General features: G+C 61.2%; 1 protein-coding gene across 1 annotated transcript in view; it reads left to right on the forward strand.

Annotated features, from left to right (window-relative positions):
• Positions 1–19,250, forward strand: part of LOC137460773 (guanine nucleotide exchange factor VAV2) — a gene marked incomplete at its 5' end in the record, with an annotated part of 51,423 nt that extends 32,173 nt beyond the window's left edge. The window contains 17 exons of the mRNA XM_068170892.1: positions 1,171–1,257; positions 3,840–3,925; positions 5,759–5,891; positions 6,976–6,990; positions 7,420–7,529; positions 8,418–8,519; positions 8,614–8,702; positions 9,608–9,624; positions 9,987–10,008; positions 11,151–11,278; positions 12,042–12,116; positions 12,983–13,035; positions 13,686–13,802; positions 13,899–13,986; positions 14,077–14,200; positions 17,636–17,790; positions 18,479–19,250. Of these exons, the coding sequence (XP_068026993.1) occupies positions 1,171–1,257; positions 3,840–3,925; positions 5,759–5,891; positions 6,976–6,990; positions 7,420–7,529; positions 8,418–8,519; positions 8,614–8,702; positions 9,608–9,624; positions 9,987–10,008; positions 11,151–11,278; positions 12,042–12,116; positions 12,983–13,035; positions 13,686–13,802; positions 13,899–13,986; positions 14,077–14,200; positions 17,636–17,790; positions 18,479–18,526 (1,449 nt within the window). The remainder of the gene's footprint in view (positions 1–1,170; positions 1,258–3,839; positions 3,926–5,758; positions 5,892–6,975; positions 6,991–7,419; positions 7,530–8,417; positions 8,520–8,613; positions 8,703–9,607; positions 9,625–9,986; positions 10,009–11,150; positions 11,279–12,041; positions 12,117–12,982; positions 13,036–13,685; positions 13,803–13,898; positions 13,987–14,076; positions 14,201–17,635; positions 17,791–18,478) is intronic.
• Positions 19,251–23,997: the final 4,747 nt, after the last annotated feature.

The following is a 23,997-nucleotide window of genomic DNA, read 5'->3' on the forward strand; positions in this document are numbered from 1 at the left end:
GGGCAGGGATGGAGCTGCCCTGGCTTGGGGGGGTCAGAGCCTGGGGAAGGAGGGAAATATGCAGGGCAGAGCAAACCCCATCAAGGCTGACCTTGTGCCTTTGGGTGGGGGGAGATCAGAGGGCCATAGAATTGGTTGGAAGAGGCCTCTGAGATCATCCAGTCCAGCCAGCAACCAACCCCCCCATGGCCACTAAACCATGGCCCCAGGTGCCATGGCCACAGGCTTCTGGGACCCCTCCAGGGCTGGGGACTCCACCACCTCCCTGGGCAGCCTGGGCCAGTCCCTGACCACTCCTGCAGCAAAGAAATTGTTGCTGATCTCCATCCTAGCCCTGCCCTGGCCATTTCCTCTCCTTCTGTCACCTGGTCCTAGTGAGAAGAGACCAACCCCCAGCTCACTGCAGCCTCCTTCCAGGGAGAGAGCAATGAGCTCTCCCCTCAGCCTCCTCTTCTCCACACTAACCACCCCCAGCTCCCTCAGCTGCTGCTCTCCAGACCCTTCCCCAGCTTGGTTGCCCTCCTCTGGACCTGCTCCATCCCTTCTTGGGGTGAGGAGCCCAACCCTGACCCCAGGATCCATGGTGTGCCCTCCCCAGCACCGATGTTGGATGCCAAGAGGTGTTGGAGCTGGGGTGTCACTTGGGAGGACAGAACTTGAGCACCCCATGGCCCTCCCCTGCTCAGGAGGGATCCAGAGCACCCCAGGAGGTCAGCTGGAAGCCAGCAGGACAGAGCCAGGTGGAAAATGTTGTTCAGGGATGCAGGAGTGTGTCCAGGGCAGTGGCCTCACAGACCTGGATGTGCTGCCAGCAGAGGCTGGTGCACAGCTTCTGTATCCAGAGGGGGAGGGCTGAAGGGAGTCGAGGTGATGTGAGCTGGGAAGCAGGAAGGATGCTGCTGGGGCAGAGGGGCAGAGGCTTGGGGCTGGCTGCTCACCCTGGCCTGGCTTTGCTGTGCTGCTCTGGGTTCATCCATTGCCACCTTCTGGGAAGTGCTCACCACTGCAGCTGCTGCCTGGCTCAGCGCTGCAGGCACCAAAGGAGGAGGGCAGGGGTCCTGGGCTGCCCCTTGAGCCCTGAGGGCAGCCTCGGGGGGCAGGGTCCTGCACTTTGCTGCTCTGAGGAGGGCCTCTGGGCCCTGGAGCTCACCAACTGCCTTTGCTTTGCAGGACTTGGCCATGTACATCAATGAAGTGAAGAGGGACAAAGAGACTCTCAAGAAAATCAGTGAGTTTCAGAGCTCCATAGAAAACCTGGTGAGTTGGAAGGGCCTCTTGCTCCCAGCTTGCACTTCCAGTCACACCTTGCTTGGGGCTTGGTTGGTTTGTCTTTTCTCCTGAGCATTTGCTGCCCAAGAAGGCTCCCTGCAGGTTTGGACCCTCCCTGACCATGGGCAATGGTTTTGCTGATGGTGCAGAAGGGCTCTGCTGCCTCACACCAACTGAGTTGGCCAGCAGACAACCTGCTGCAGTGTGAGCTGTCCCTGCCCATGGCAGGGGGGTTGGAACTGAATGAGCCTTGAGGTCTTTTCCAGCCTCATTGGCTCTGTGATTCTCCCTCTCTGCTCCTCTCTGCTGGCATTGGCACAGGGGAGGGGAATGAGCCTGAGGGCAGAGGGAGCCTGGTGCAGGGTAGAGCAAGGGATCCTGTTCCAACCTCAAGCCCCTCTGCCCCATGGGGTCCTGGTGTGGAGCTCTGCTGATGGCAGCCCAGAGAGCAAATCACCTCCTGGGCTGCAGCAAGAGAAGCAGAGCCAGCAGGGCCAGGGAGGGGATTCTCCCTCTCTGCTCTGCTCTGCTGAGACCACAGCTGGAGCTCTGGGGCCAGTTCTGGAGCACAGGAAGGGTCTGGAGGGGCTGGAAGGTGTCCAGAGAAGGGCCAGGAGGATGAGCAGAGGGCTGGAGCTGCTCTGCTGTGAGGACAGACTGAGGGAGTTGGGGTTGTGCAGACTGGAGAAGAAAAGGCTCTGAGGAGACCTAATTGTGGCCTTCCAGGATCTGCAGGGGGCTCCAAGAAAGCTGGGGAGGGACTTTTGAGGGTGTCAGGGAGGGATAGGACTGGGGGGGATGGAGCAGAAGTAGAAGTGGGGAGATTGAGACTGGATGTGAGGAAGAAGTTGCTCCCCATGAGGGTGGTGAGAGCCTGGCACAGGCTGCCCAGGGAGGTGGTGGCAGCCTCCTGCCTGGAGGTGTTTGCAGCCAGGCTGGAGGTGGCTGTGAGCAACCTGCTGTGGTGTGAGGTGTCCCTGCCCATGGCAGGGGGGTTGGAGCTGGCTGAGCCTTGAGCTCCCTTCCAGCCCTGATTCTGTGATCTCCTCCTGCTTGCTGGAGGCTGGAGCAGTCCAAATGCTGCCTGACAGGAGCAGGGATCACAGCCAAGACCTGCTCCCAGCCTGGCTTCTCTTGGGGGTGTTGCATTGGAAGGGTTTCTCCACCCTGTCAGTGCAGGCTGGACCCCAGCATCCCCCACTCTGATAGCTGTTTGCTGCTGGGTTGCCTCTTGCTGCTGAGAGGCTCCCTGCATGTGCTTGCACTTGGAGGTGTCCCCAGGCCTGCTTGGAGGAGCAGGGCCCAGAGGATGATCTAAACCTAATCCCCCAGATCCCAATCAGCTATTTTGAGGAGCACCTCCTCCCCCAGGCTCCAGGGGCAGCAAAGCCTGGCTCCCATTGCTGTGCAGCAGCCCAGGCTGTGCAGCCCTGGGCCCCTTTCAGCCCTGGGGAAGCTAATTAATTAATATTGAGTGACAATGCTCAGGCTAATGAGCTTTCCCTGTACCCACTCTGGCTGGAGGGTGGAAGGGGGAGGGCTGGGCAGCTGGGGGTGCAGCTGCTCCCCTCTCAGGCTTTGTGCTGGGGGAATGCAAGTTGGAAGCTGACACCTGAGATGATGCAGAAGGGATGATGCAGAGAGATGAGGGTGGGGGGAGGGAAGGGAGCTCTGGGGATCATCCAGTCCAGCCCCCTGCTCCAGCAGGGCACCCACAGCACCCTGCCCAGCAGCACAATGCCCAGGGGGGGTTGGAAGCTCTGCAGAGCAGGAGCCTCCACAACCTCCCTGGGCAGCCTGCTCCAGGGCTCAGCAGCCTCACACCAAGGAAGTTTCTCCTCCTGTTCAGATGGAACCTCCTGGGCTCCACTTTGTGCCCAGTGCCCCTTGTCCTGTCCCTGAGCACCACAGACAAGAGTCTGGCCCCAGCCTCTTGCCCCCCAGCCTTTATCTCTTGCTGAGCATTGCTCAGCTCCCTTCTGGGGCTGCTCTTCTGCAGGCTCTCAGCCCCAGGGGCTCTCAGCCTTTGCTCCTCACAGAGCTGCTCCAGGCCCTCTGTAGCCTCCTCTGGACTCTCTCCAGCAGTTTCCAGTTTCTCTTGAACTGGGGAGTCCAGAACTGAACCCAGTCCCCCAGATGTGGCCTCACCAGAGGGGAGCAGAGGAGGAGAACCTCTCCTGAGCTCCTGGCCACACTTTTCTCTCTGTACCCAACCCCTGCAGTGCTGGTCCAGGGTGGGACTGGAGACTGCCAGAGCTCTTGTGGTGTAGAAGCCCCTGGGAAATTGGGGGATCCCATCTGGGATCTGCACCCCCAGCCTTGCAAAAAAGGCTTTGCCTGCTGAGCTTTGCCCTGGGAGGGCAGTGCTGGAGCTCCAAGGGACCTCCCATGGTCCTGCTGCCAGAGCCACGCTCATCTCCAGGCATCATCCCTCGGTGAGCACCACGCTGCTCCCAGGAGCTGCAGCAGCTGGAGGCAGGGCTGCTCTGGGGCAGGTTTGGGTTTCCAGCTCTCCAGGGCATCACCCCAGGCCTGGCTGCAGCTCTCATGCCCTGCTTTGCTTTCTGCAGCAAGTGAAGCTGGAGGAGTTTGGGAGGCCGAAGATCGACGGCGAGCTGAAGGTTCGCTCCATAGTCAACCACACCAAGCAGGACAGGTGAGCAAGGAGCAGGCAGAGCCCTTCCCAGCCTCAGTGCTGCCTTCCCTGGGTGAGCAAGCAGCAGGCAGAGCCCTTCCCAGCCTCAGTGCTGCCTTTCCTAGGTGAGCAAGGAGCAGGCAGAGCCCTTCCCAGCCTCAGTGTTACCTTCCCCAGGTGAGCAAGCAGCAGGCAGAGCCCTTCCCAGCCTCTGTGCTGCCTTCCCTAGGTGAGCAAGGAGCAGGCAGAGCCCTTCCCAGCCTCAGTGTTACCTTCCCTAGGTGAGCAAGGAGCAGGCAGAGCCCTTCCCAGCCTCAGTGTTACCTTCCCCAGGTGAGCAAGCAGCAGGCAGAGCCCTTCCCAGCCTCAGTGCTGCCTTCCCTAGGTGAGCAAGCAGCAGGCAGAGCCCTTCCCAGCCTCAGTGCTGCCTTCCCTAGGTGAGCAAGCAGCAGGCAGAGCCCTTCCCAGCCTCAGTGTTACCTTCCCTAGGTGAGCAAGCAGCAGGCAGAGCCCTTCCCAGCCTCAGTGTTACCTTCCCTAGGTGAGCAAGCAGCAGGCAGAGCCCTTCCCAGCCTCAGTGTTACCTTCCCTAGGTGAGCAAGCAGCAGGCAGAGCCCTTCCCAGCCTCTGTGCTGCCTTCCCTAGGTGAGCAAGCAGCAGGCAGAGCCCTTCCCAGCCTCAGTGCTGCCTTCCCTAGGTGAGCAAGGAGCAGGCAGAGCCCTTCCCAGCCTCAGTGTTACCTTCCCCAGGTGAGCAAGCAGCAGGCAGAGCCCTTCCCAGCCTCAGTGCTGCCTTCCCTAGGTGAGCAAGGAGCAGCAGGCAGAGCCCTTCCCAGCCTCAGTGCTGCCTTCCCTAGGTGAGCAAGGAGCAGGCAGAGCCCTTCCCAGCCTCTGTGCTGCCTTCCCTAGGTGAGCAAGCAGCAGGCAGAGCCCTTCCCAGCCTCTGTGCTGCCTTCCCTAGGTGAGCAAGGAGCAGGCAGAGCCCTTCCCAGCCTCTGTGCTGCCTTCCCTAGGTGAGCAAGCAGCAGGCAGAGCCCTTCCCAGCCTCTGTGCTGCCTTCCCTAGGTGAGCAAGGAGCAGGCAGAGCCCTTCCCAGCCTCTGTGCTGCCTTCCCTAGGTGAGCAAGGAGCAGGCAGAGCCCTTCCCAGCCTCAGTGCTGCCTTCCCTAGGTGAGCAAGGAGCAGGCAGAGCCCTTCCCAGCCTCAGTGCTGCCTTCCCTAGGTGAGCAAGGAGCAGGCAGAGCCCTTCCCAGCCTCAGTGTTACCTTCCCTAGGTGAGCAAGCAGCAGGCAGAGCCCTTCCCAGCCTCAGTGCTGCCTTCCCTAGGTGAGCAAGGAGCAGGCAGAGCCCTTCCCAGCCTCTGTGCTGCCTTCCCTAGGTGAGCAAGCAGCAGGCAGAGCCCTTCCCAGCCTCAGTGCTGCCTTCCCTAGGTGAGCAAGCAGCAGGCAGAGCCCTTCCCAGCCTCTGTGCTGCCTTCCCTAGGTGAGCAAGCAGCAGGCAGAGCCCTTCCCAGCCTCAGTGCTGCCTTCCCTAGGTGAGCAAGGAGCAGGCAGAGCCCTTCCCAGCCTCAGTGCTGCCTTCCCTAGGTGAGCAAGCAGCAGGCAGAGCCCTTCCCAGCCTCAGTGCTGCCTTCCCTAGGTGAGCAAGCAGCAGGCAGAGCTTTTCCCAGCCTCAGTGTTGCCTTCCCTTGGTGATTCCTCCCCTTGCTCCCTTCTTGAATCGCTGCCTGGGCTCCACCCCGGCTGTGATCTCGGAGCAGCTCTGCAGAGCATCTCCAAAGGCTTCTCCCCTCCAGTGAGGGCTGAGAGGAGAGGGCCTGAGTGTGGGCTCCTTGTCCATGTGCTTGCTTTGGGCAGGTATTTGTTTCTGTTTGACAAAGTGGTGATTGTCTGCAAGAGGAAGGGCTACAGCTACGAGCTGAAGGAGATCATCGAGCTGCTCTTCCACAAGATGACCGACGACCCCATGAACAACAAGGACATCAAGAAGGTAGCAGGGGCAGGGCTTAGCTCTGCTGCAGGGCATTTGGGGGCCTCTCCCAGGGCAGGGCCTTCCCATCAGCCCTTTAAAAACAGAAAGAGGGCTTGGTAGGAAGAGCTGAAGAAGAGCTGCTGGGCTGTGGGGGCAGCCTCGCGGGGCGCTGGGAGGTGTTTGCTAACCTGGGGCTGGGCTCCAGCCCTGGCAAACAGCCCTGGCATGGATGGTGCTAGGAGAGAGGAAGCTGCTCCCTGTTTTCTGGCCCACCAGCAGGCAGCTAATGTCAGCTGGGAGGAGGTCAGGGAGGGGGAAGGTCCATCTTGGATGCTCATGGTCCCCTGGGTGGTGGGGGAGAGGCAGCGTGGGGGCTGCCTGCCAGGGCTGGCACTCAGAGCGCTGGGGGAGCACAGCTGTGCTGCTGGCCTGGGGCTCAGCCTGCAGCCCTGAAGGAAAGCCTCCCTGCTGTCTGGTTAGCAGACAGCCATCAGCTGAATCCCAGAGCTGTTTGGGTTGGAAAAGCCTTCCAAGGTCATCCAGCCCAGCACCAGCCCAGCAGCACCATGGCCCCTCAGCCATGGCCCCTCAGCCATGGCCTCAGGCTTCCTGAACACCTCCAGGGCTGGGGACTCCACCACCTCCCTGGGCAGCCTGTGCCAGTCCCTGACCACTCTTGCTGTGAAGAATCTTTCCCAGTCTCCAAGCCAGCCCTCCCCTGGCACCCTCTCAGGCCATTTCCTCTCATTCCATCACCTCATCCTGGAGAGAAGAGCTCCACTCCCACCTCACCCCAACCAGCTTTCAGGGAGCTGCAGAGCTCTCCCCTCAGCCTCCTCTTCTCCAGGCTGAACACCCCCAGCCCCCTCAGCTGCTCCTCCCCAGACCCTTCCCCAGCTTGGTTGCCCTCCTCTGGACCTGCCCCAGCCCCTCCATGTCCCAGCAGCCCCCTGGCAATCCCCTTGGCTGCCCTGGGAAGAGCTCTGGTGCAGGTGGGATGAGAGTCAGTGGGGTGAGAGTGGCACTTGGGTGCTGCAGAGGTGCTGCTGGCTTTGTGTTCTAACCCAAATGTGTTTCCACTTTGCTCTCCTGTGCTTTCCAGTCTCATGGGAAGATGGTAAGCAGAGCACTCAGCTCCTTTCCTCCCTCTCCTTTGCTGTGTGGGGCTCTGATGAGGCAGGCAGAACATCTGTGCAGTGGGCAGGTCAGATGCTCCTCCTGAGCTGTCAGCTGCTGTCAAGGAGAGAGAGAGAGAGAGACAATGGCCAGGGGGGAATCCAGTGGAGCAGAAACCAACTGTGAGCTGTCTCATCTGCCCCCACAAAGTGCTGCCTGGCCTCAGTGAGCAGCTCCAGGCTGGTCCAGGCACCATCAGCTGGCATGGGTTGGAGCAGCAGGGAGGCCTCCATCCTCCTTCCCTTTGCCAGGGGTCAGTGGGGCTGCAGCAGGAGGGATGGGGCAGGCCCTGAGGGCAGCTGTGGAGGTGAGATGTGTGCTGCTGCTGCTGCTGCTGAGGTGCCACCAGCTCCCTCCTTTCCTCTTGCAGTGGTCATATGGCTTCTACCTGATCCACCTCCAGGGGAAGCAGGGCTTCCAGTTCTTCTGCAAGACAGAGGAGATGAAGAGGAAGTGGATGGAGCAGTTTGAGATGGCAATGTGAGCACTGGGTGGCTGCTCCAGCAGCTTGCCAGGCCTGGGGGGACAGTGCCTGGCACCAGCAGGTGGCTGGGGACCACCTCTGGTAGCAAAGCCTTTGGTGGGGGAGCTCGGGAGGGCTCTGCTGGAGGGGTCCCTGCGGTGCAGAGGGAGCTTTGGCTCCAGCAGGAAAGCTTCTCCCCTGAGCACCTGCACCCAGCATGGGTGGAACAGCCCTGCAGGGCTGCCAGGGCAGGGGGGGAGCCCCTGGGGCTGCAGGAAGGGCTTGCTGCCTCTGCAGGCAGCTGGTCCTGAGCAGAGCAGGACTTGGCCTCCACACTGGCAGGTCCTGGCTGATGATCGACTAGGGCAAGGGCCAAAGGCAGGGAGGTTGTCCCAGGGGGGAGGGAGGTTGTCCCAGGGGGATGGAAGGTTACCCCAGGGGGAGGGAGGTTACCCCAGGTGGGGGGAAGGTTGCCCCAGGGGGAGGAAGGTTGCTCCATGGGGGTGGAAGGTTGCCCCAGGGTGGGGGAAGGTTGCCCCAGGGTGGGGGAAGGTTGCCCCAGGGTGGGGGGAAGGTTGCCCCAGGGTGGGGGGAAGGTTGCCCCAGGGTGGGGGAAGGTTGCCCCAGGGTGGGGGGAAGGTTGCCCCAGGGTGGGGGAAGGTTGCCCCAGGGGGGAGGGAGGTTGCCCCAGGGGGGAGGGAGGTTGCCCCAGGGGGAAGGTTGCTGAGCACAACCCTCCCTCTGCAGAGCCCAGCCCTGAGCCCCCTGTGACTCTTGGCTGTGCTCCTGCCCCAGGGGCTTCCCAGGGGAGGCTGCACAGCAGGCAGCAGCTGCTGGGGCAGGCCAGGAGCACAGCCTGGCTGCTGGGGCAGGCTGACCAAGCCCTCCCTGCTCCTCCCCCTCAGGTCCAACATAAAGCCAGAGAAGGCCAATGCAAATCACCACAGCTTCCAGATGTACACCTTCGAGAAGACCACCAACTGCAAGGCCTGCAGGATGTTCCTGAGGTGAGCAACCCCCAGGCAGCTGCCCCTCACCTCCCAGGGCAGCACAGCAGGGGCAACACCTCAACAAGGACCTCCCTGGCTTCTCTTTGTGCAGGGGAACCTTCTACCAGGGCTACCTTTGCCCCAAGTGTGGAGCAGGTGCTCACAAGGAGTGCTTGGAGATCATTCCTCCCTGCAAGATGGGTGAGTGAGCCCCACACCCCCAGCAGCTGCTGCCAGGGAGGGGAATCATAGAATCAGTCAGGGTTGGAAGGGAGCTCAAGGCTCAGCCAGCTCCAACCCCCTGCCATGGGCAGGGACACCTCACACCACAGCAGGTTGCTCACAGCCACCTCCAGCCTGGCTGCAAACACCTCCAGGCAGGAGGCTGCCACCACCTCCCTGGGCAGCCTGTGCCAGGCTCTCACCACCCTCATGGGGAACAACTTCTTCCTCACAGCCAATCTCAGTCTCCCCACTTCCAGTTTTGCTCCATCCCCCCCAGTCCTATCCCTCCCTGACACCCTCCAAAGTCCCTCCCCAGCTTTCCTGGAGCCCCCTGCAGTTCCTGGGAGGCCACAATGAGGTCTCCTCAGAGCCTTCTCCTCTCCAGACTCTCTCAGTCTATGCTCATAGCAGAGAGGGCATCACAGCCCCCCTGGGCAGCCTGTTCTCCATCAGAAGCTGTTGGTCACTGAGAGCCTGGAGGTCCCTGCCAGGCATCACAGTGCCAGAGAGGAGAGACCTCCCTGCCAGCCCCCAAGGCCCTCAGAGTGCAGCAAAGCAAAGCTCTCTGTGCTCTGAACCTGGGACCCAGCTGGGGCTGAGCCCTGCTGGCACAGGCAGGTTCCTGGGGTGGGGAATGGGTGGAGGAAGCAAGCACATCACAGAGCTAACTTCATGCAAGGGAGAAAATGTCCTTGCCTGGCTCCAGCCCACCCTCAGCTCCTGCCCAGCAGGGTGATGGCTCAGGGCAGCCCAGCCTTGTGCTTCCCCCACCATCACCAGGCTCTGCTGCTGCTTCCTTGACCCTCCCAGCATCCAGGCCAGCAGCAAGTGGGCTTTGTGCCTGCTGAAATTCACCTCTTGCTTCACCCTTTCTCTTGCAGGCTCTTCAGCAGACCAGGTATGTTGTCTGAAGGCCCCCAGCCCCTTCCCTGCCTTGGGCAGGACCTGTGTCCTGGCTCAGGCTGGGTCTGAGCAGCTCCTGGGAAGAGCCAGCACTGCCCCTGGGGGTCCCAGCAAGCTGGGGAGGGGGCAGACCTGGGGGGGGGTGGGGGGCAGTGGCTGCTCCTCCAGCCCCAAACTGGCCCCAGCTTAGCAGCACCACAGCCCTTGAGGGGAGCCAGCACCCCCCTGGGGGAAACAGCCCGGGGTGGGGAGGGTTCAGGGCAGGGTTTCTCATCCCAGTGGCTGCAGGTGGGGGCTCATGGAGGGTGCTGAGACTGCCAGGCCCTCATGGAGCCTTTTTTCCCTCTCTCTCTGCAGGATTCACTGGGTGCTGGACCTGGTAAGACCATCACTGGGTTGCAAGGGGGGAGCAGCTAGAGGCAGCATCTTGCTTGTGCCTGCTGGGGGCCCTGGCATGGAGCAGGCTGCAGGGGGAAGCTCCTGCTGAGACCATCCAGGAGCATTAGCAAGCAGTGGGGCACTGGGGTCCCTCCTGTCCCTGCAGCAGATTGGGTCTCCTGCAGGCAGATCCAGCTCCCCTCTGGGCTCAGCCCTCCCCCCAGGCTGCTCCTTGGGGTGTTCTCATGCCCCTGGGCTGCTCTGCCCTCTGGCTGAAGCCTCTGGGCCTGACAGCAGTGAGCAAGGAGAGCCTGGCAAAGCTCCTCAGGCCACATCATCCTTCAAAGCAGGGAGGTTTGCTGCTGCTGCTGGGGAGCATCTCCCTGCCCCTGCCCTTCCCTCTGCTGGGGCTGCTGGCTGGGGTGGTCACCACAGCACCTTGGTTTGTTTTCCTTTGCACCAAAGCAGCCTGGAGAGAGGGTGCAGGACCTGCCCTGCCCCTGCCCTGCCTCAGAGGAGAAGGAACAATTTGTTTCTGTGCCTCTTCCAGGGAGAGGGAAGCCAAGGCTGGCAGACAGAGACCTGAACCAAACCTGGTGCTTGCAGAACAGCAAAGCCCAGCTTGGCCCTTCCTGGGCAGGGAGAGGCAGGGCTGGGGAAGCTCTTGGAAGCTGAGCCCTGGGGGGTTGGAGAAGCTGTTTGTGCTGTGCAGCTGCTGGCCACACCAGCTGGACTTTGCCCATGAGCTTCAGGGCTCTGTGGGTCCCAGGTCCAGCTGGAGCTCAGTGCAAGCCAAGAGTTCACTGCCCCCTCCTGCAGCCCTGGGATGGGCTCACTGCCTGAGGAGAGCCAGGCTGCCCTGGCAGGGGTCAAGTCCAGAGCTGGGGAGCTTGGAGAGCTTCAGCTTGGGCTCCTGAGTCCTTCAGGGGTTTGGTTTTGTATTGCTTGGAGAAGTCAACCACCCATGGAGGTGCAGCAGCCAAGGCTGTGGGCACGGTGCCCTGCCTGCTGCCTGCCCCCAGAGTGCTGCTGTTGGGTTTGTGGCTCAGGGGATGAGGATCAGCAGGCTTCAGGGGGGGTTGGGTTGGGTTTTTTCCTCTTCCTAACAGGGGCTGGGGGCTGAAATCTCTGCTTCTCTGCCAGGTCCCAAGATGGTGGCTGTGCAGAACTACCATGGGACCCCAGCCCCCCCCGGGAAGCCGGTGCTGACGTTTCAGCTGGGAGATGTGATCGAGCTGCTGAGGGGGGACCCTGACTCACCATGGTGGGAGGTGAGAGCAGATCCCCTGGGGAAATGCCCAGGGACCTTTGAAGCAGGGACTTCTGCACCACCAGCCACTGGCACAGCCTGCCCAGGGAGGTGGTGGAGCCCCCAGCCCTGGAGGTGTCCAAGAAACCTGTGGCCATGGCACTTGGGGAGGTGGCTTTGGTGGCCAGGGTGGGGTTGGGGTGAAGGTTGGACTCTTAGAGGTCTTCTTAGAGGTCTCCATAGAGCTTGGAGATTCTCTCCAACCAAACCAGTTCTGTGCTTCCTGCCTGCAGCAGGACCCTGTGGTGCTGGGCCAGGCTCTGCAGGCAGGGAGGTGCACACCCAGCAGCTTCTCCTCCTGGCAGGAGCCTCAGAGTGGTGGTGAATGTCTCATGGTGTTGTGACTGCCAGGGGAGGGTTAGGTTGGAGACTGGGGAACAATTTCTTCCCTGCAGGAGTGGTCAGGGATGGGCACAGGCTGCCCAGGGAGGTGGTGGAGCCCCCCCAGCCCTGGAGGTGCTCAGGAACCCTGGAGGTGCTCAGGAACCCTGTGGCCATGGCACCTGGGGCCATGGTTTGGTGGCCAGGGTGGGGTTGGGTTGAAGGTTGGCCTGGGTGACCTTGGAGGTCTTTTCCAAGCCACTCCATGATTCTATGATCCCTGTTATCTTTATGGGTTTGGAGCTGGAGTTTGGGGGGGAGGCTGAGAGGCAGTTTGGAGCCTGTCCCCACCCCTGTGTGACAAAAGCATTGCTGCCAGTCTCACCCCCAGCTTGGCTTTGCAGGGCAGGCTACTGCAGACCAAGAAGTCAGGTTACTTCCCCAGCTCCTCAGTCAAGCCCTGCCCTGTGGATGCAAGGGTGAGTGCCAAGGAGGAGATGGAGCTGGGAGCACTGGGGGGAGCACTGAGGGCTCTCATGGGAGGTGCTGCTCTGTTGGTCTTCTCAGCCTTCTGCCTGAGACCTTGGTCCTTCCAGTTGGCCCCTGGAGACCTTGGTGCTTCCAGTAACCCCCTGGAGTCCTTGGTCCTTCCAGTGGCCCCTTGGAGACCTTGGTCCTTCCAGTAACCCCCTGGAGACCTTGGTCCTTCCAGTTGGCCCCTGGAGACCTGGGCATCCTGGCCTGCATCAGGAAGAGTGTGGCCAGCAGGAGCAGGGAGCTCATCCTGCCCTGTGCTCAGCACTGCTCAGGCCACACCTTGACTCCTGTGTCCAGTTCTGGGCTCCTCAGGTTAGGAAAGATGTTGAGCTGCTGGAAGGTGTCCAGAGAAGGGCAAGAAAGCTGGGGAGGGGTCTGGGGCACAGCCCTGGGAGGAGAGGCTGAGGGAGCTGGGGTTGCTTAGCCTGGAGAAGAGGAGGCTCAGGGGAGACCTTCTTGCTCTCTCCAACTCCCTGCAGGGAGGTTGTAGCCAGGTGGGGGTTGGTCTCTTCTCCCAGGCAAGCAGCACCAGAACAAGAGGACACAGTCTGAAGCTGTGCCAGGGGAGGTTTAGGCTGGAGGGGAGGAAGAAATTCTTCCCAGCGAAAGAGATTGGTCACTGGGATGTGCTGCCCAGGGAGGTGGTGGAGTCCCCATCCCTGGAGGTGTTCAAGAGGGGACTGGATGAGGCACTTGGAGCCATGGTTGAGTTGATCAGATGGTGCTGGGTGCTAGGTTGGACTTGCTGATCTCTGAGCTCTTTCCCAGCCTTATTGCTTCCATGGTTAACCAAAGCTCCTCTCTGCAGCCCCCCAACAGCCGGCCGCCCTCGCGGGAGATCGACTACACAGCCTACCCCTGGTGAGCCTGCCCCCCCAACCCCCCCACCCCCCAGGCCTGGGGATTGATTCCTGATTTGTGGAGTTTCCTAGGTGTAAAATACTTCAAGGGGAAGAGGTTGCCCTCTGCAGCCTCTCTGCTCAGGGGCTGAGCAGCTTCTTGTGCACCTCAGGGCACTTTCCCTTTTCAGGAGGGGTCGGGATGGAACCTGGGTTGCATTCTGCATCCTCCCTGCTCAAGAGCTCAGTAGCTTCTTGTGCACCTCAGGGCACTTCTCCTTTCTGCTCAGGAGGGGTTGGGATGGAACCTGGGTTGCATTCTGCAGCCTCTCTGCTCAGGGGCTGAGCAGCTTCTTGTGCACCTCAGGGCACTTCTCCTTTCTGCTCAGGAGGGGTTGGGATGGAACCTGGGTGAGGCTTTTCCTTCTCAACCTTCAGGCCTTGAAAACCACCAGGAATCACAGAACTCTCAGGGCTGGAAGGGGCCTCAAGGCTCAGCCAGTTCCAAGCCCCCTGCCATGCCCAGGGACCCCTCCCACTGCATCAGGTTGCTCAGAGCCGCATCCGGCCTGGCCTTACAAACCTCTCTCTGCCTGGCTGATCCATGCCTGTTTTGGTGAGAGGCAGTGAGCTTTAGTGGGCTGGAGTGCATTGCTCACCCTCTGGGCTCAGGTTTGCAGGGAACATGGAGAGGCAGCAGACAGACAACCTGCTCAAGTCCCACGTCAGTGGCACCTACCTGATCCGGGAGCGCCCGGCCGAGGCCGAGCGCTTTGCCATCAGCATCAAGTGAGTTGTGCTTCGGGGGGGAGGCTTCATTGGCTGCCTCAGGGGAGGCAGGGTGAGGCTGGACTCATTCCTGACTGCCTTTGCTGCCACTGGCAGGTTCAACGAGGAGGTGAAGCACATCAAGGTGGTGGAGAAGGACAACTGGATTCACATCACGGAAGCCAAGAAGTTTGAGAGCTTGCTGGTAGGTTTCTGTAAGCCTCCTTTGAGGGGGCCCTGAAAGCCTTGCAGAGGGTGGCAGAGACAGCCCAAGTGCCTCTCCAACCTTTCCCAGGAGCTGGTTGAGTACTACCAGAGCCATTCCCTGAAGGAGAGCTTCAAGCAGCTGGACACCACCCTCAAGTACCCCTACAAGTCTCGAGAGCGCTCGACCTCCAGGACCTTCACTCGCTCCCCAGGTAAAAGCCAGCTCAGCCCCGCAGCTGGGCACCCTTAGGAGCCCTGCTGGGGCATCTCAGCCTGGCAGCAAGCTGCAGGAGGGATTTTGAGCTTTGCTGCAGGGTTCCAGCCTCCCAGTTTGCAAACAAGCCTTCTGCTGGTGGCGTCTTGAGGCTGGGTCTTGCAGATGGGGTCTGGCAGGGGGTCCAATGTCCCCATGCAGAGAGGCTGTGGAGGTCTCTGGAGGCATTCAAACCCCACCCTGGACCTGTCCTTGAGGGATTCACTTTAGGTGATCCTGCTCTAGCAGTGGGGTTGGTCTAGGTGATCTCCAGAGGTCCCTTCCAAGCCCTATGATTCTGTGAGCTGAGCCACGGCACCGCTCCTCTGAGCTCCTGCAGCTCCACAGGGGAGGGTGCAGCCCCCCAGGGAGAGCTTTTGCTGGGGGAGGTTGGTGTCCTCCCTCCTGTGGTTCCACAGCCTCTGCTCTGGGGGCTGCTTTTCCATCCCCTGGTCCTGCTGGGAGAAGAGCTGTGGCTGGGGGAGCAGCCCAGGCGTGGTGAGCAGAGGTGTGATGCTCTCTATCGTGTCCTACCTGCCCACCTGAGCCTCTGTGGCCTGTGTTTGGATGGCTCCAGATCCAGTGGGGCTGGGGCTTGGCTGGCTTCAATCCCAGGAGGACTCTTCTAGTGGAGAGGGTGGGAGAAATGGGAAGTCTGGACCTAGAGAGAATACTGATAATCACTTTTGGAAAGAGAGAAAATAATCAGAGGGGGAAGCAAAATGAGCACAAAGTGGGCTGAGTGCAGGAATGGTCATTTTGGGGGGGAAAAGGCATTTTTCAGGCCTTTTTCCCCTGGTGTGTTTGAAAGGAGCACCAAAGGAAGGTGGATTCTGGAAGCTGCTTAAATATCCCTTTGCCTAAACTACAACCTGCAGGAGTGACAGGACCAGGGGAGGAGGCCTCAAGTTGCCCCAGGGGAGGTTTAGGTTGGGACATGAGGGACAATTTCTTCCCCCCAAAGGGTTGTCAAGGCCTGGCCCAGGCTGCCCAGGGCAGTGGTGGAGTTCCCCATCCCTGGGGGCTGTGGGGATGTGGTGCTGAGGGCCATGGTTCAGCCCTGGGTTGGACCTGGGGATCTGAAAGGTCTCTTCCAGCCAGCCCTTGGCTGTGGCTGGACCTGCTGCCAGCTGTCCCAGCTCCAAGCCCCTGTGCAGACCTCCTGCCTGCTCTGCTCTGTGTCCCTCTGTTGGCTTTTAGAACGTTGTGCATTGTGATGTTTCTCTTGGAGCCTCCCTGATTTCCCTTTTAATTCCTCTTCTGCCTCTTTCTCTCTAACCTCTTGCAGCCTCCTGTGCTTCCTACAACTTTTCTTTTCTCAGTCCTCAGGGCCTCAACTTTTCTTCTCAGAGCTCCTCCAGTCCCTTCTGGTCAGGTACCAGTGGCAGAGAGACCTGCTGCCACCCCCAGGCTGCAGCACCCCCAGGCTGCAGCATCCCCAGCTTGAAAGCCATCAGCAGCAGGACCTGTTGGGGTCTCTGCTGTGCCTCCATCACCCACAGGCAGTTCAGAGGATCCCCAGTGGGGGCCAGCCTGGAAATGAGTTCATGAACCAAAGCTTGGCTGGAAGCAAATTGCACTCCCCCCCCTCTCCCCAGCATTGAGGCAGGGAGGAGCTGGAGTTGTGACTATTTGAAGCAAAAGGGGCTCAAATTAACCCAAAGGTGGATCCTGGCACGTTGGGATCTCATGATGTACTTCAAGCTTGACCCTGCTTATCCCCTGTGTCTCACCCACCAACCCCTGGCATCACACCATCCTCCAGACCATTTCTCCTTGCCCCACAAGGAGAACATCTCAATGTCCAGCAGTTGTTGAGCCCTGGTGTCTGAGGCTGCTCAGGAGCCCCTTGCTGGGAGGGGGAATCAGATGTGTTTGGGGGGGCTCAGGGCTTCCTGCAGAGAGTGCTGGGGGGGCTCCAGCTTTGTGCACCCCCTCACAGCCTGCTGTCTTCCTGCCTGTTTGGCAGGGACCAGAGCAAACTTGTGGCAGTTTGGTTCCTCCCCTTTCAGCTTTTCAGTGCTGTGTTTGGGCTGGGCAGGGGAAGTGGTGGGCAAAGCCCCAGCTGCTTCCCTTGCTGCTCTCTTTGGGAAGAACCCTTCATTGGTTTTATCCCCCTAAGGGATTAGACCAAGAGTCTGGGGAGCTGGGATCCTGCAGCTGCACAGAAAGCCTCCCAGCAGGTGATTTGTGCAGCAGTGGGCTCTGAGCAAGCTCCTGATGCAGGAGCTCAAGGCTGGACGAGCCCCCTGGTGACTGCACGCCGTGTGTCTGCCTGGAAGCATCTTCATCACCATCCTCATCCCCTTCCATCCTGAGAGCTGAAAACCTGGGCAAAGCTTTCCCTCAAGCTTTAGTTCAACCTTGGTTTGCCAACTTGTTCACCTTGACAGTCCATGCTGGGGCAGCAAGAGGAGCTTCACCCAAAGCTGCTGGCCCTTCAGGGTGGGGGTTTGTAGTGCAAGCTGCAGAGGAGCTGCGTTTCCCTTCCTCCTCTGCCCATCCCATCCCCTCCCTCTGGTGCTTTCCAGCCTCCTTCCCCCATGCCCAGTCCCTGCAGCAGGCTTGCTGAGCACTGGCCCTGCCTTCCCCCTCCTGCTGCTCCTCCTGTGCATGCCCCTGAGCATCCCCTGCCTGAAGTGATGGAGATCCTTGGTGCTGGGGCTAACCCAGGAGGTCTGGACCGGGGATGGCTCCTGGGGCAACGCTGCTTATCCCCAGCTGTTGGTCAGCATTAGGGTTTGCAGGGTGCTGGTCTGCTGGGCAGCCAGGTGTGCAAGGCTCCTGCTTGCTCCCTGGCAGGGAGAGGAGCAGGGAGGAGAGAGGCTTTGTGGCTTGTTCCTCTCTGAGGCTGGAACATGGAGCTTTTGCCCAGCGTCTCTAGGAGAAGGAAGTCCAAACAACTCACTCTTTTTTGGAGGGGGGGAGGAGGAGTTTAAATGCCAGCTGCTGATGTGTGAAATCCTCTCTCAAGCTGGTCCTGAGGAGCAGCCAGAGCTCATTGTGAGAGTGGAGCAGGAATTTCCCCTCCTTTCACTGCTGCTGTCTGCGTATCCCCCTGCAACCCTTCACCACCTGCTCACTGAAGCGTCCCTCAGCCCAGCAATTCCCCCACCCAAACCCCTCCTGGTCAACAGAGAGGAGAGGCTTCCCAATCCCCACAGAGCTGTTTCCAGCCCAGCAGGAATCCCCTTTCACCCTCCCCAGCCCCCTGTGGCGCTGAGGGGTTGGGATGGGACCGGCCCGGAGCCACTCCGGCGTCGCGAGGGGAGGCAGCGGCGCGGTGGGGAAGAAACCCAGGTTGAACCTCAGCAAAAGCTTTCCCCAGGCTTTGGCTGGTGCCAGGCGGGTGGTGGGGCAGGTGCCAAGCTGTGCTGTGTCTCTGCCCTGGCAGTGTTCACCCCCCGGGTGGTAGGCACGGCGGTGGCTCGCTACAACTTCGCGGCGCGGGACATGCGGGAGCTGTCGCTGCGGGAAGGAGACGTGGTGAAGATCTACAGCAGGATCGGTGGGGACCAGGGCTGGTGGAAAGGGGAGACCAATGGCAGAGTAAGTGCCAGCTGGCTCGTGGTCCTGCCCAGCTCCTGCAGCTCCTGGTCCCTCCCTCCCTCTCAACCTGCCCACCGTTAAGTGGAGGCTGAGGGAAGTCCTCCTCACCGACCCCGAGCGGGATCAGAGCCAGGTGGGGCTCAGTCTCCTCGCCCAAGGGATAAGAGGAGAGGAAATGGCCTCAAGTTGCACCAAGGGAGGTTTAGGTTGGACATGAGGAACAATTTCTTCCCCAAAAGGGCTGGCAAACCCTGGAGCAGGCTGCCCAGGGAGGTGGTGGTGGAGTCCCCAGCCCTGGAGGGGTCGTAAAGCTGCGGAGGCATGGGGCTGAGGGCCATGGTTTAGTGGTGCCCTGGCAGCCCTGGGTTAAGGCTGGAGGTGAGGAGAGAGTTCTTCACAGAGAGAGTTGTTAGCCACTGGGATGTGCTGCCCAGGGAGGTGGTGGAGTCCCCAGCCCTGGAGGTGTTCCAAAAGGGCTTGGATGTGGCCCTTGGAGCCATGGTTTAGTAGTCAGGAGGCGTTGGGTGACAGGGTGGACTCGATGACCCCTGAGGTCTTTTCCAACCTTATTGATTTCTATGATCCTAAGGGTTGGAGCTGACGATCTGAAAGGTCTCAGCCAAGCCAAGCAGCTCTCTGCTGCAGTTCCCTGCTCCCCAGCTCACCTCTGCCCTTTCCTCCCCCCCAGGTCGGCTGGTTCCCCTCGACGTACGTGGAGGAGGAAGGGGTGCAGTGACCGGGGGCTGTCTGCTGGAAAGTTCATCAAGTGCCCAGAGCAAGCCACTGCAGACCCTGCACACTCGTCCCAAGGCCCACAGCTCCTCGTGAGCCATGGCTGGACACCTCCAGGACTGCTCTTGCAGCCTCTTTAGCAACCTGCTCCTCTGTACAGCGTGTGTGCGCCGGGGCCCCCGCTGGCCTCTTCCCTGGATAGAAGATGGGTGGTCTGTCAGCTTCACCTTGGTGTAGCAGCTGCAGAAGCCCCCCAGGAAAGCCACATTCTGCTGCATGGACAGAGCTGAGAGACTCTGTGCAGTGCCCCCCCGCGGGTGGGGGTCTTCCAAACCCCTTCTAGGCAAGGCAGGTGGTGGCGGAAGGCTGAGGCTGAAGGTCGGTGCCTGGGGCGTGCCGAGGTCAGCGTCTGGGGGCTTCAGAGGGGGGGGAGTGACTTGGCCCTGAGGGGATGGGGGTGGACCTCCTGCCCTGCTGCTCCAGGGGGCTCCCCAGGCTGGGATTTTGCCAGCCTCCATGAGAAGGCAGAGCAGGGATGGCCCAGCCTGGGAGGGGCAAAGGGCCGGGGCTGGTCTCTGGGGGATGCCGGCTGTGACCCCAGGAGCACGCCGTGACCATCACACCTAGGCTGGCAGGGGGCCTCCAGCTCAGACAGGAGAGGAAAGGGCCAGCTGGGGGATCCCAAGGCCATTTGCTTCCCAAGCAGCCTCACTCCCAGCAGCCTTGCTGTGGGTGGAGGGGGGAGCCTGGGGGGCAGGCTGGAGGCTGGGGGGCAGGCTGGAGGCTGGGGGGCAGGCCGGTCCCACCGCTGCCAGTGCCTCGCGAGACTGGAGCTGCACTTTGCCACACGAGGGCTGTGGAGGCCACCCAGGCACCAGGTACAGGCAGAGGAGTGGACAGGAGACTGCACCCATGGCTCTGTGCTGCCCTCACTGCCAGCCTGGTGCCCTGAGCCGGGCTGCCTCCTCCTGCAGCCGCGTCCCACCCGGCTGAGCTCCGGGGGCGACCCCACCTGAGGAAGGGCTACGCTGCGGACTCCTCACTTCCCTCACCCCGCTGTGGAAGCTTCCATCTCCTCTTCCCCAGCTCTCTGCACTTTGGGGGGGCTGCCAGCATCTCCCCCTCTTCCTCCCACCGCCTGTCACTGCTGCTGCTGTCAAGTCAAGGTCCGTCTGTCCTGGCACCGCCGCCGTGCCCTGGGCGCCACCCCTCCGGCTCTGCCCTCTCCGTGCTGGGGGGGCAGAGCTGCTGGGTGGAGCCCCCAGCCATCACCTCCTGCCAGGCACTGGCTTTGCTCTCCAGCCCCACAGTTTCCTTCCAAAGTGCAAATAGAGACCAGAAAGATGTGTGGCAGAGACCAGCTTCCCGAGGAGCTGAGCCCCAGGAGATGCCCTCCAGCCTCTCTCAATAAAGTGGCATTTCGAGCTGGTGCTTCCTGCTGTTGTTCCCCTGGGGCTGGGGGGGGTCCTGCCCTTGGATCACACTGCTGCAGGTCTGGGAGATGCCAGCACTGGGGGGGGTGAGTGGTGATGGTGCCCTTGCTCCTTGGCTGGCACTGAGGATCTCCCTCCAAGGCAGGGAGGCTCTGCAGAAGGATCTGGCCAGGCTGGATCCATGGGTTGAGCTTCAACAAGGCCAAGTGCTGGGTGCTGCACTGGGGTTTGGAGCCTGAGTGCCCTGCTGCCAGCACTGAGCAGGGCAAGGATGGCTGTGGGATGCCTGTGGTGGAGCCTGGAACTGGCTGCTGGCTCCAGGAGCAGGTAAGTGCAGAAACCTGGGCATGGGAAGCTCCTTCTAAAGGTGAGGAGGAACTTCTTCGGTGTGAGGCTGCAGCAGCCCTGGAGCAGGCTGCCCAGGGAGGTTGTGGAGTCTCCTCTGGAGAGATTCCAACCCCCCCCTGGCCATTGTGCTCCTGGGCAAGCTGCTGTGGGTGGTCTCCAGAGCTCCCTTCCAACCCCAACCATCCTCTGACCTGTGAGCAGGCCAGGTCCTGCCCCTGGGGACATCCCTGCCCCTGCTGGGGCTGGCAGACAGTCACCCCTGACCCTCAGGGGCTGGCTGGAGCCAGCAGCATTGGCAGCCTGGGTCAGGAGGCTGCTTCCACTCTGCTCCACATGCAGCCCAGCCTGGGATGTGCACTGGGGAGGGGCTGGCACCTCGGGGATAAAGGGGGGAGGGGTGTTGGGGTGGGGGTGTGTGGTTTATCCACTGCAAGCAAAGCAGGAGCAGCACTCCCAGGGCAACAAATCTCCAGCCTTGGCCAGCACAGGTGGCTCCAGCCCTGTGTGGACCCCAGGCTGCCCCAGGCTGGGGGTGCACCAGGCACAGTTTTGCTTTCCAGTTGTGATGATTTCCCTCCCCCCCAGCAAGAGCAGCTGCTGACCTGACCCCACCTTGGGAGCTGGGCTGGGGCAGGCCACTGCCTCTGCTCTGAGCAAACACAGCCCAGGGGGTGGCATTTGCTGGCTGCCCTCTGCAAACAGCAGGTCCTGCTCCATGCTGCAGCGTGTGGCAACCAGCCCAGGACGTGCCCCGTGCTGGCTGGGCCCTGAGCACACCCCCGTGGGCCTGCTGGCCTGTGGCTGGCCAGTGTCTGGTCACCTCCCTCTGCCCCCTGGGCTGCTCCAGGCTGGGAGCAGCAGTTGTTGCCTGGCTGAGAGCTCCTGTGCCACCCAGCTTGGTGGGCACCAGAACTGCCATCCAGGGAGAGCTGGGCTGGGTGAGTGGAGGGGAACCTCCTGAAGCCCAACAGGGGCAGGTGCAGGGTCCTGCACCCCAGCCAGGACAAGTGCAGGGTCCTGCACCCCAACCAGGGCAGGGATAGAGTCCTGCACCCCAGCCAGGGCAGGTGTAGAGTCCTGCACCCCAACAGGGGCAGGTGCAGGGTCCTGCACCCCAACAGGGGCAGGTGCAGGGTCCTGCACCCCAGCAAGGGCAGGTGCAGGGTCCTGCACCCCAGCAAGGGCAGGTGTAGAGTCCTGCACCCCAACAGGGGCAGGTGCAGGGTCCTGCACCCCAGCCAGGGCAGGTGTAGGGTCCTGCACCCCAGCCAGGGCAGGTGTAGAGTCCTGCACCCCAACAGGAGCAGGTGCAGGGTGCTGCACCCCAGCACCAGTAGAGGTTAAGGGGTGAGGAAGGCAGCTCTGCAGAGAAGGACCTGGGAGTGCTGCTGGTCAGGTTGCCCATGAGGCAGCAATGTGCCCTTGTGGCAAGCAGGGCAAATGGTCTCTTGGGGTGCATGAAGAGTTCTCCTTCCCCTCTACTCTGCCCCAGTGAGGCCACATCTGGGGTGCTGGGTTCAGTTCTGGACTCCCCAGTTCAAGAGAAACTGGAAACTGCTGGAGAGAGTCCAGAGGAGGCTGCGAAGATGCTGAGGGGCCTGGAGCAGCTCTGTGAGGGGCAAAGGCTGAGAGCCCTGGGGCTGAGAGCCTGCAGAAGAGCAGCCCCAGAGGGGAGCTAAAGGCTGGGGGGCAAGAGGGTGAGGCCAAATTCTTGTCTGTGGTGCCCAGCAACAGGACAGGGGACAGAGACCACAACCTGGAACCCAGGAGGTTCCAGCTGAACAGGAGGAGAAACTTGCTTGGTGTGAGGGTGCTGAGCCCTGGAGCAGGCTGCCCACAGAGGTCGTGGAGTCTCCTGCTCTGCAGAGCTCCCAACCCCAGCTGGGAGCTGTGCTCCTGGGCAAGCTGCTGTGGGAGCCCTGCTGGGGCAGGGGGTTGGACTGGGTGATCCCCAGAGGCTCCTTCCCTCCCCCACCACGCTGGGATTCTGTGACAACAAGGATGGTGAGCCTGAGGCAGGAGCTCAGAGAGGCTCTGCCCCAGCAGGGCTGTGCAGGATTTGGGCTGTTTCAGTCTGGGGGCATGGACCACATCCACACTGTGGGGCAGGACAGAGCACAGCCTGCTTGTGGGGATGATGAGAGTGGAGCTGGGGATGGAGATGGGGATGAGAGTGGAGCTGGGGATGGAGCTGGGGATGAGGATGGGGCAGGCTGGCAGCCTGGTGCCCAGGATGAGCAGCTGCAGCTGTGCATCATGCCTGGTTAGCTCCTTCCTGCATCAGCCCTCACGTTTCTGTGACCTAGAAAACTCCAGCTGGCTCCTGCAGACCTCTCTGCTGCTTGGGTTTAGACTTCATCTAAGGCAGAAAGGGCAAAACTGGACTGGGTTAGGCTCCCTCTGCAATGGATTCACCACCAGGAACAACCCAACCAGCCTCATTGCTGCTCTGGAGCCAGAGTAGATCCTGGGGCTTTGGGGAGCTGAAGGCACCACTGTCTTCCCCCACTCTCCATCCTGGCTCAAGCTTCTGACTCTCTCCCTGGGCTTGTCTGGATGTTTTAGGCCTGGTCTAACACAAAGGTCATGCTGCTAATTAGTGCCTGCTGGTGAAATGGCTCTGGCCTCTCACAGAACCACCCTAAAGCAAGCAGGAGTTCAGGCTTGTTTGCATCCCTGTGGTTAGTGTGAGCAATTCAAGGCAGGGAGAAGTTTAGGTTGGCCATGAGGAGCAATTTCTTCCCTCCAAAGGGTTGTCAAGCCCTGGAGCAGGCAGTGGTGGAGCCTCCATCCCTGGAGGGGTTTCAGAGCTGTGGAGGTGTGGTGCTGAGGGCCATGGTTCAGTGGTGACCTGGCAGTGCTGGGTTAAGGGTTGGCCTTCATGAGCTGCAAGCTCTCTTCCAACCAAACCCAATTCTCTGAGTCTTCAAGATGCTGCCTGAGACAGGAGCTAGTGCTGGGCCAAGAGGGACCACTCCACTCCCAGCCAAACTCTTCCCAAAGTGGGGGACCTGGGAAGCAGGCAGGGACCTGGGAAGCAGGCAGGGACCTGGGATGTGTTCAGTGTGCAAGAGCAGAGGTGGGGAGCAGCAGGGAGGCACTTCCCAGGATCCTGGGGCTGTTGAATGCTAAAATGCCCACCCCCCCAAAACACCATCCCTGGGCTGCTCCACGGGGCCAGGGTGAGGACACTGCAAGGATCATGCTGCTGCTCGGCCCCTGGTGCTGCTGCTGCTCAGCCCCTGGTGCTGCTGCTGCTCAGCCCCTGGTGCTGCTGCTGCTCAGCCTGTGGTGCTGCTGCTGCTGCTCAGCCCCTGGTGCTGCTGCTGCTCAGCCCCTGGTGCTGCTGCTGCTCAGCCTGTGGTGCTGCTGCTGCTGCTCAGCCCCTGGTGCTGCTGCTGCTCAGCCCCTGGTGCTGCTGCTGCTCAGCCCCTGGTGCTGCTGCTGCTCAGCCCCTGCTGCTGCTGCTGCTCAGCCCCTGCTGCTGCTGCTGCTCAGCCCCTGCTGCTGCTGCTCAGCCCCTGGTGCTGCTGCTGCTGCTGCTCAGCCCCTGGTGCTGCTGCTGCTGCTGCTCAGCCCCTGCTGCTGCTGCTGCTGCTGCTCAGCCCCTGCTGCTGCTGCTGCTGCTGCTCAGCCCCTGGTGCTGCTGCTGCTGCTTCTCAGTCCCTGCTGCTGCTGCTGCTGCTCAGCCTCT

This window comes from Melanerpes formicivorus, unplaced genomic scaffold (assembly GCF_026170545.1).
Source record: "Melanerpes formicivorus ecotype bairdi unplaced genomic scaffold, bMelFor1.0.p_v2 SCAF_752, whole genome shotgun sequence".
Classification (NCBI taxonomy): domain Eukaryota; kingdom Metazoa; phylum Chordata; class Aves; order Piciformes; family Picidae; genus Melanerpes; species Melanerpes formicivorus.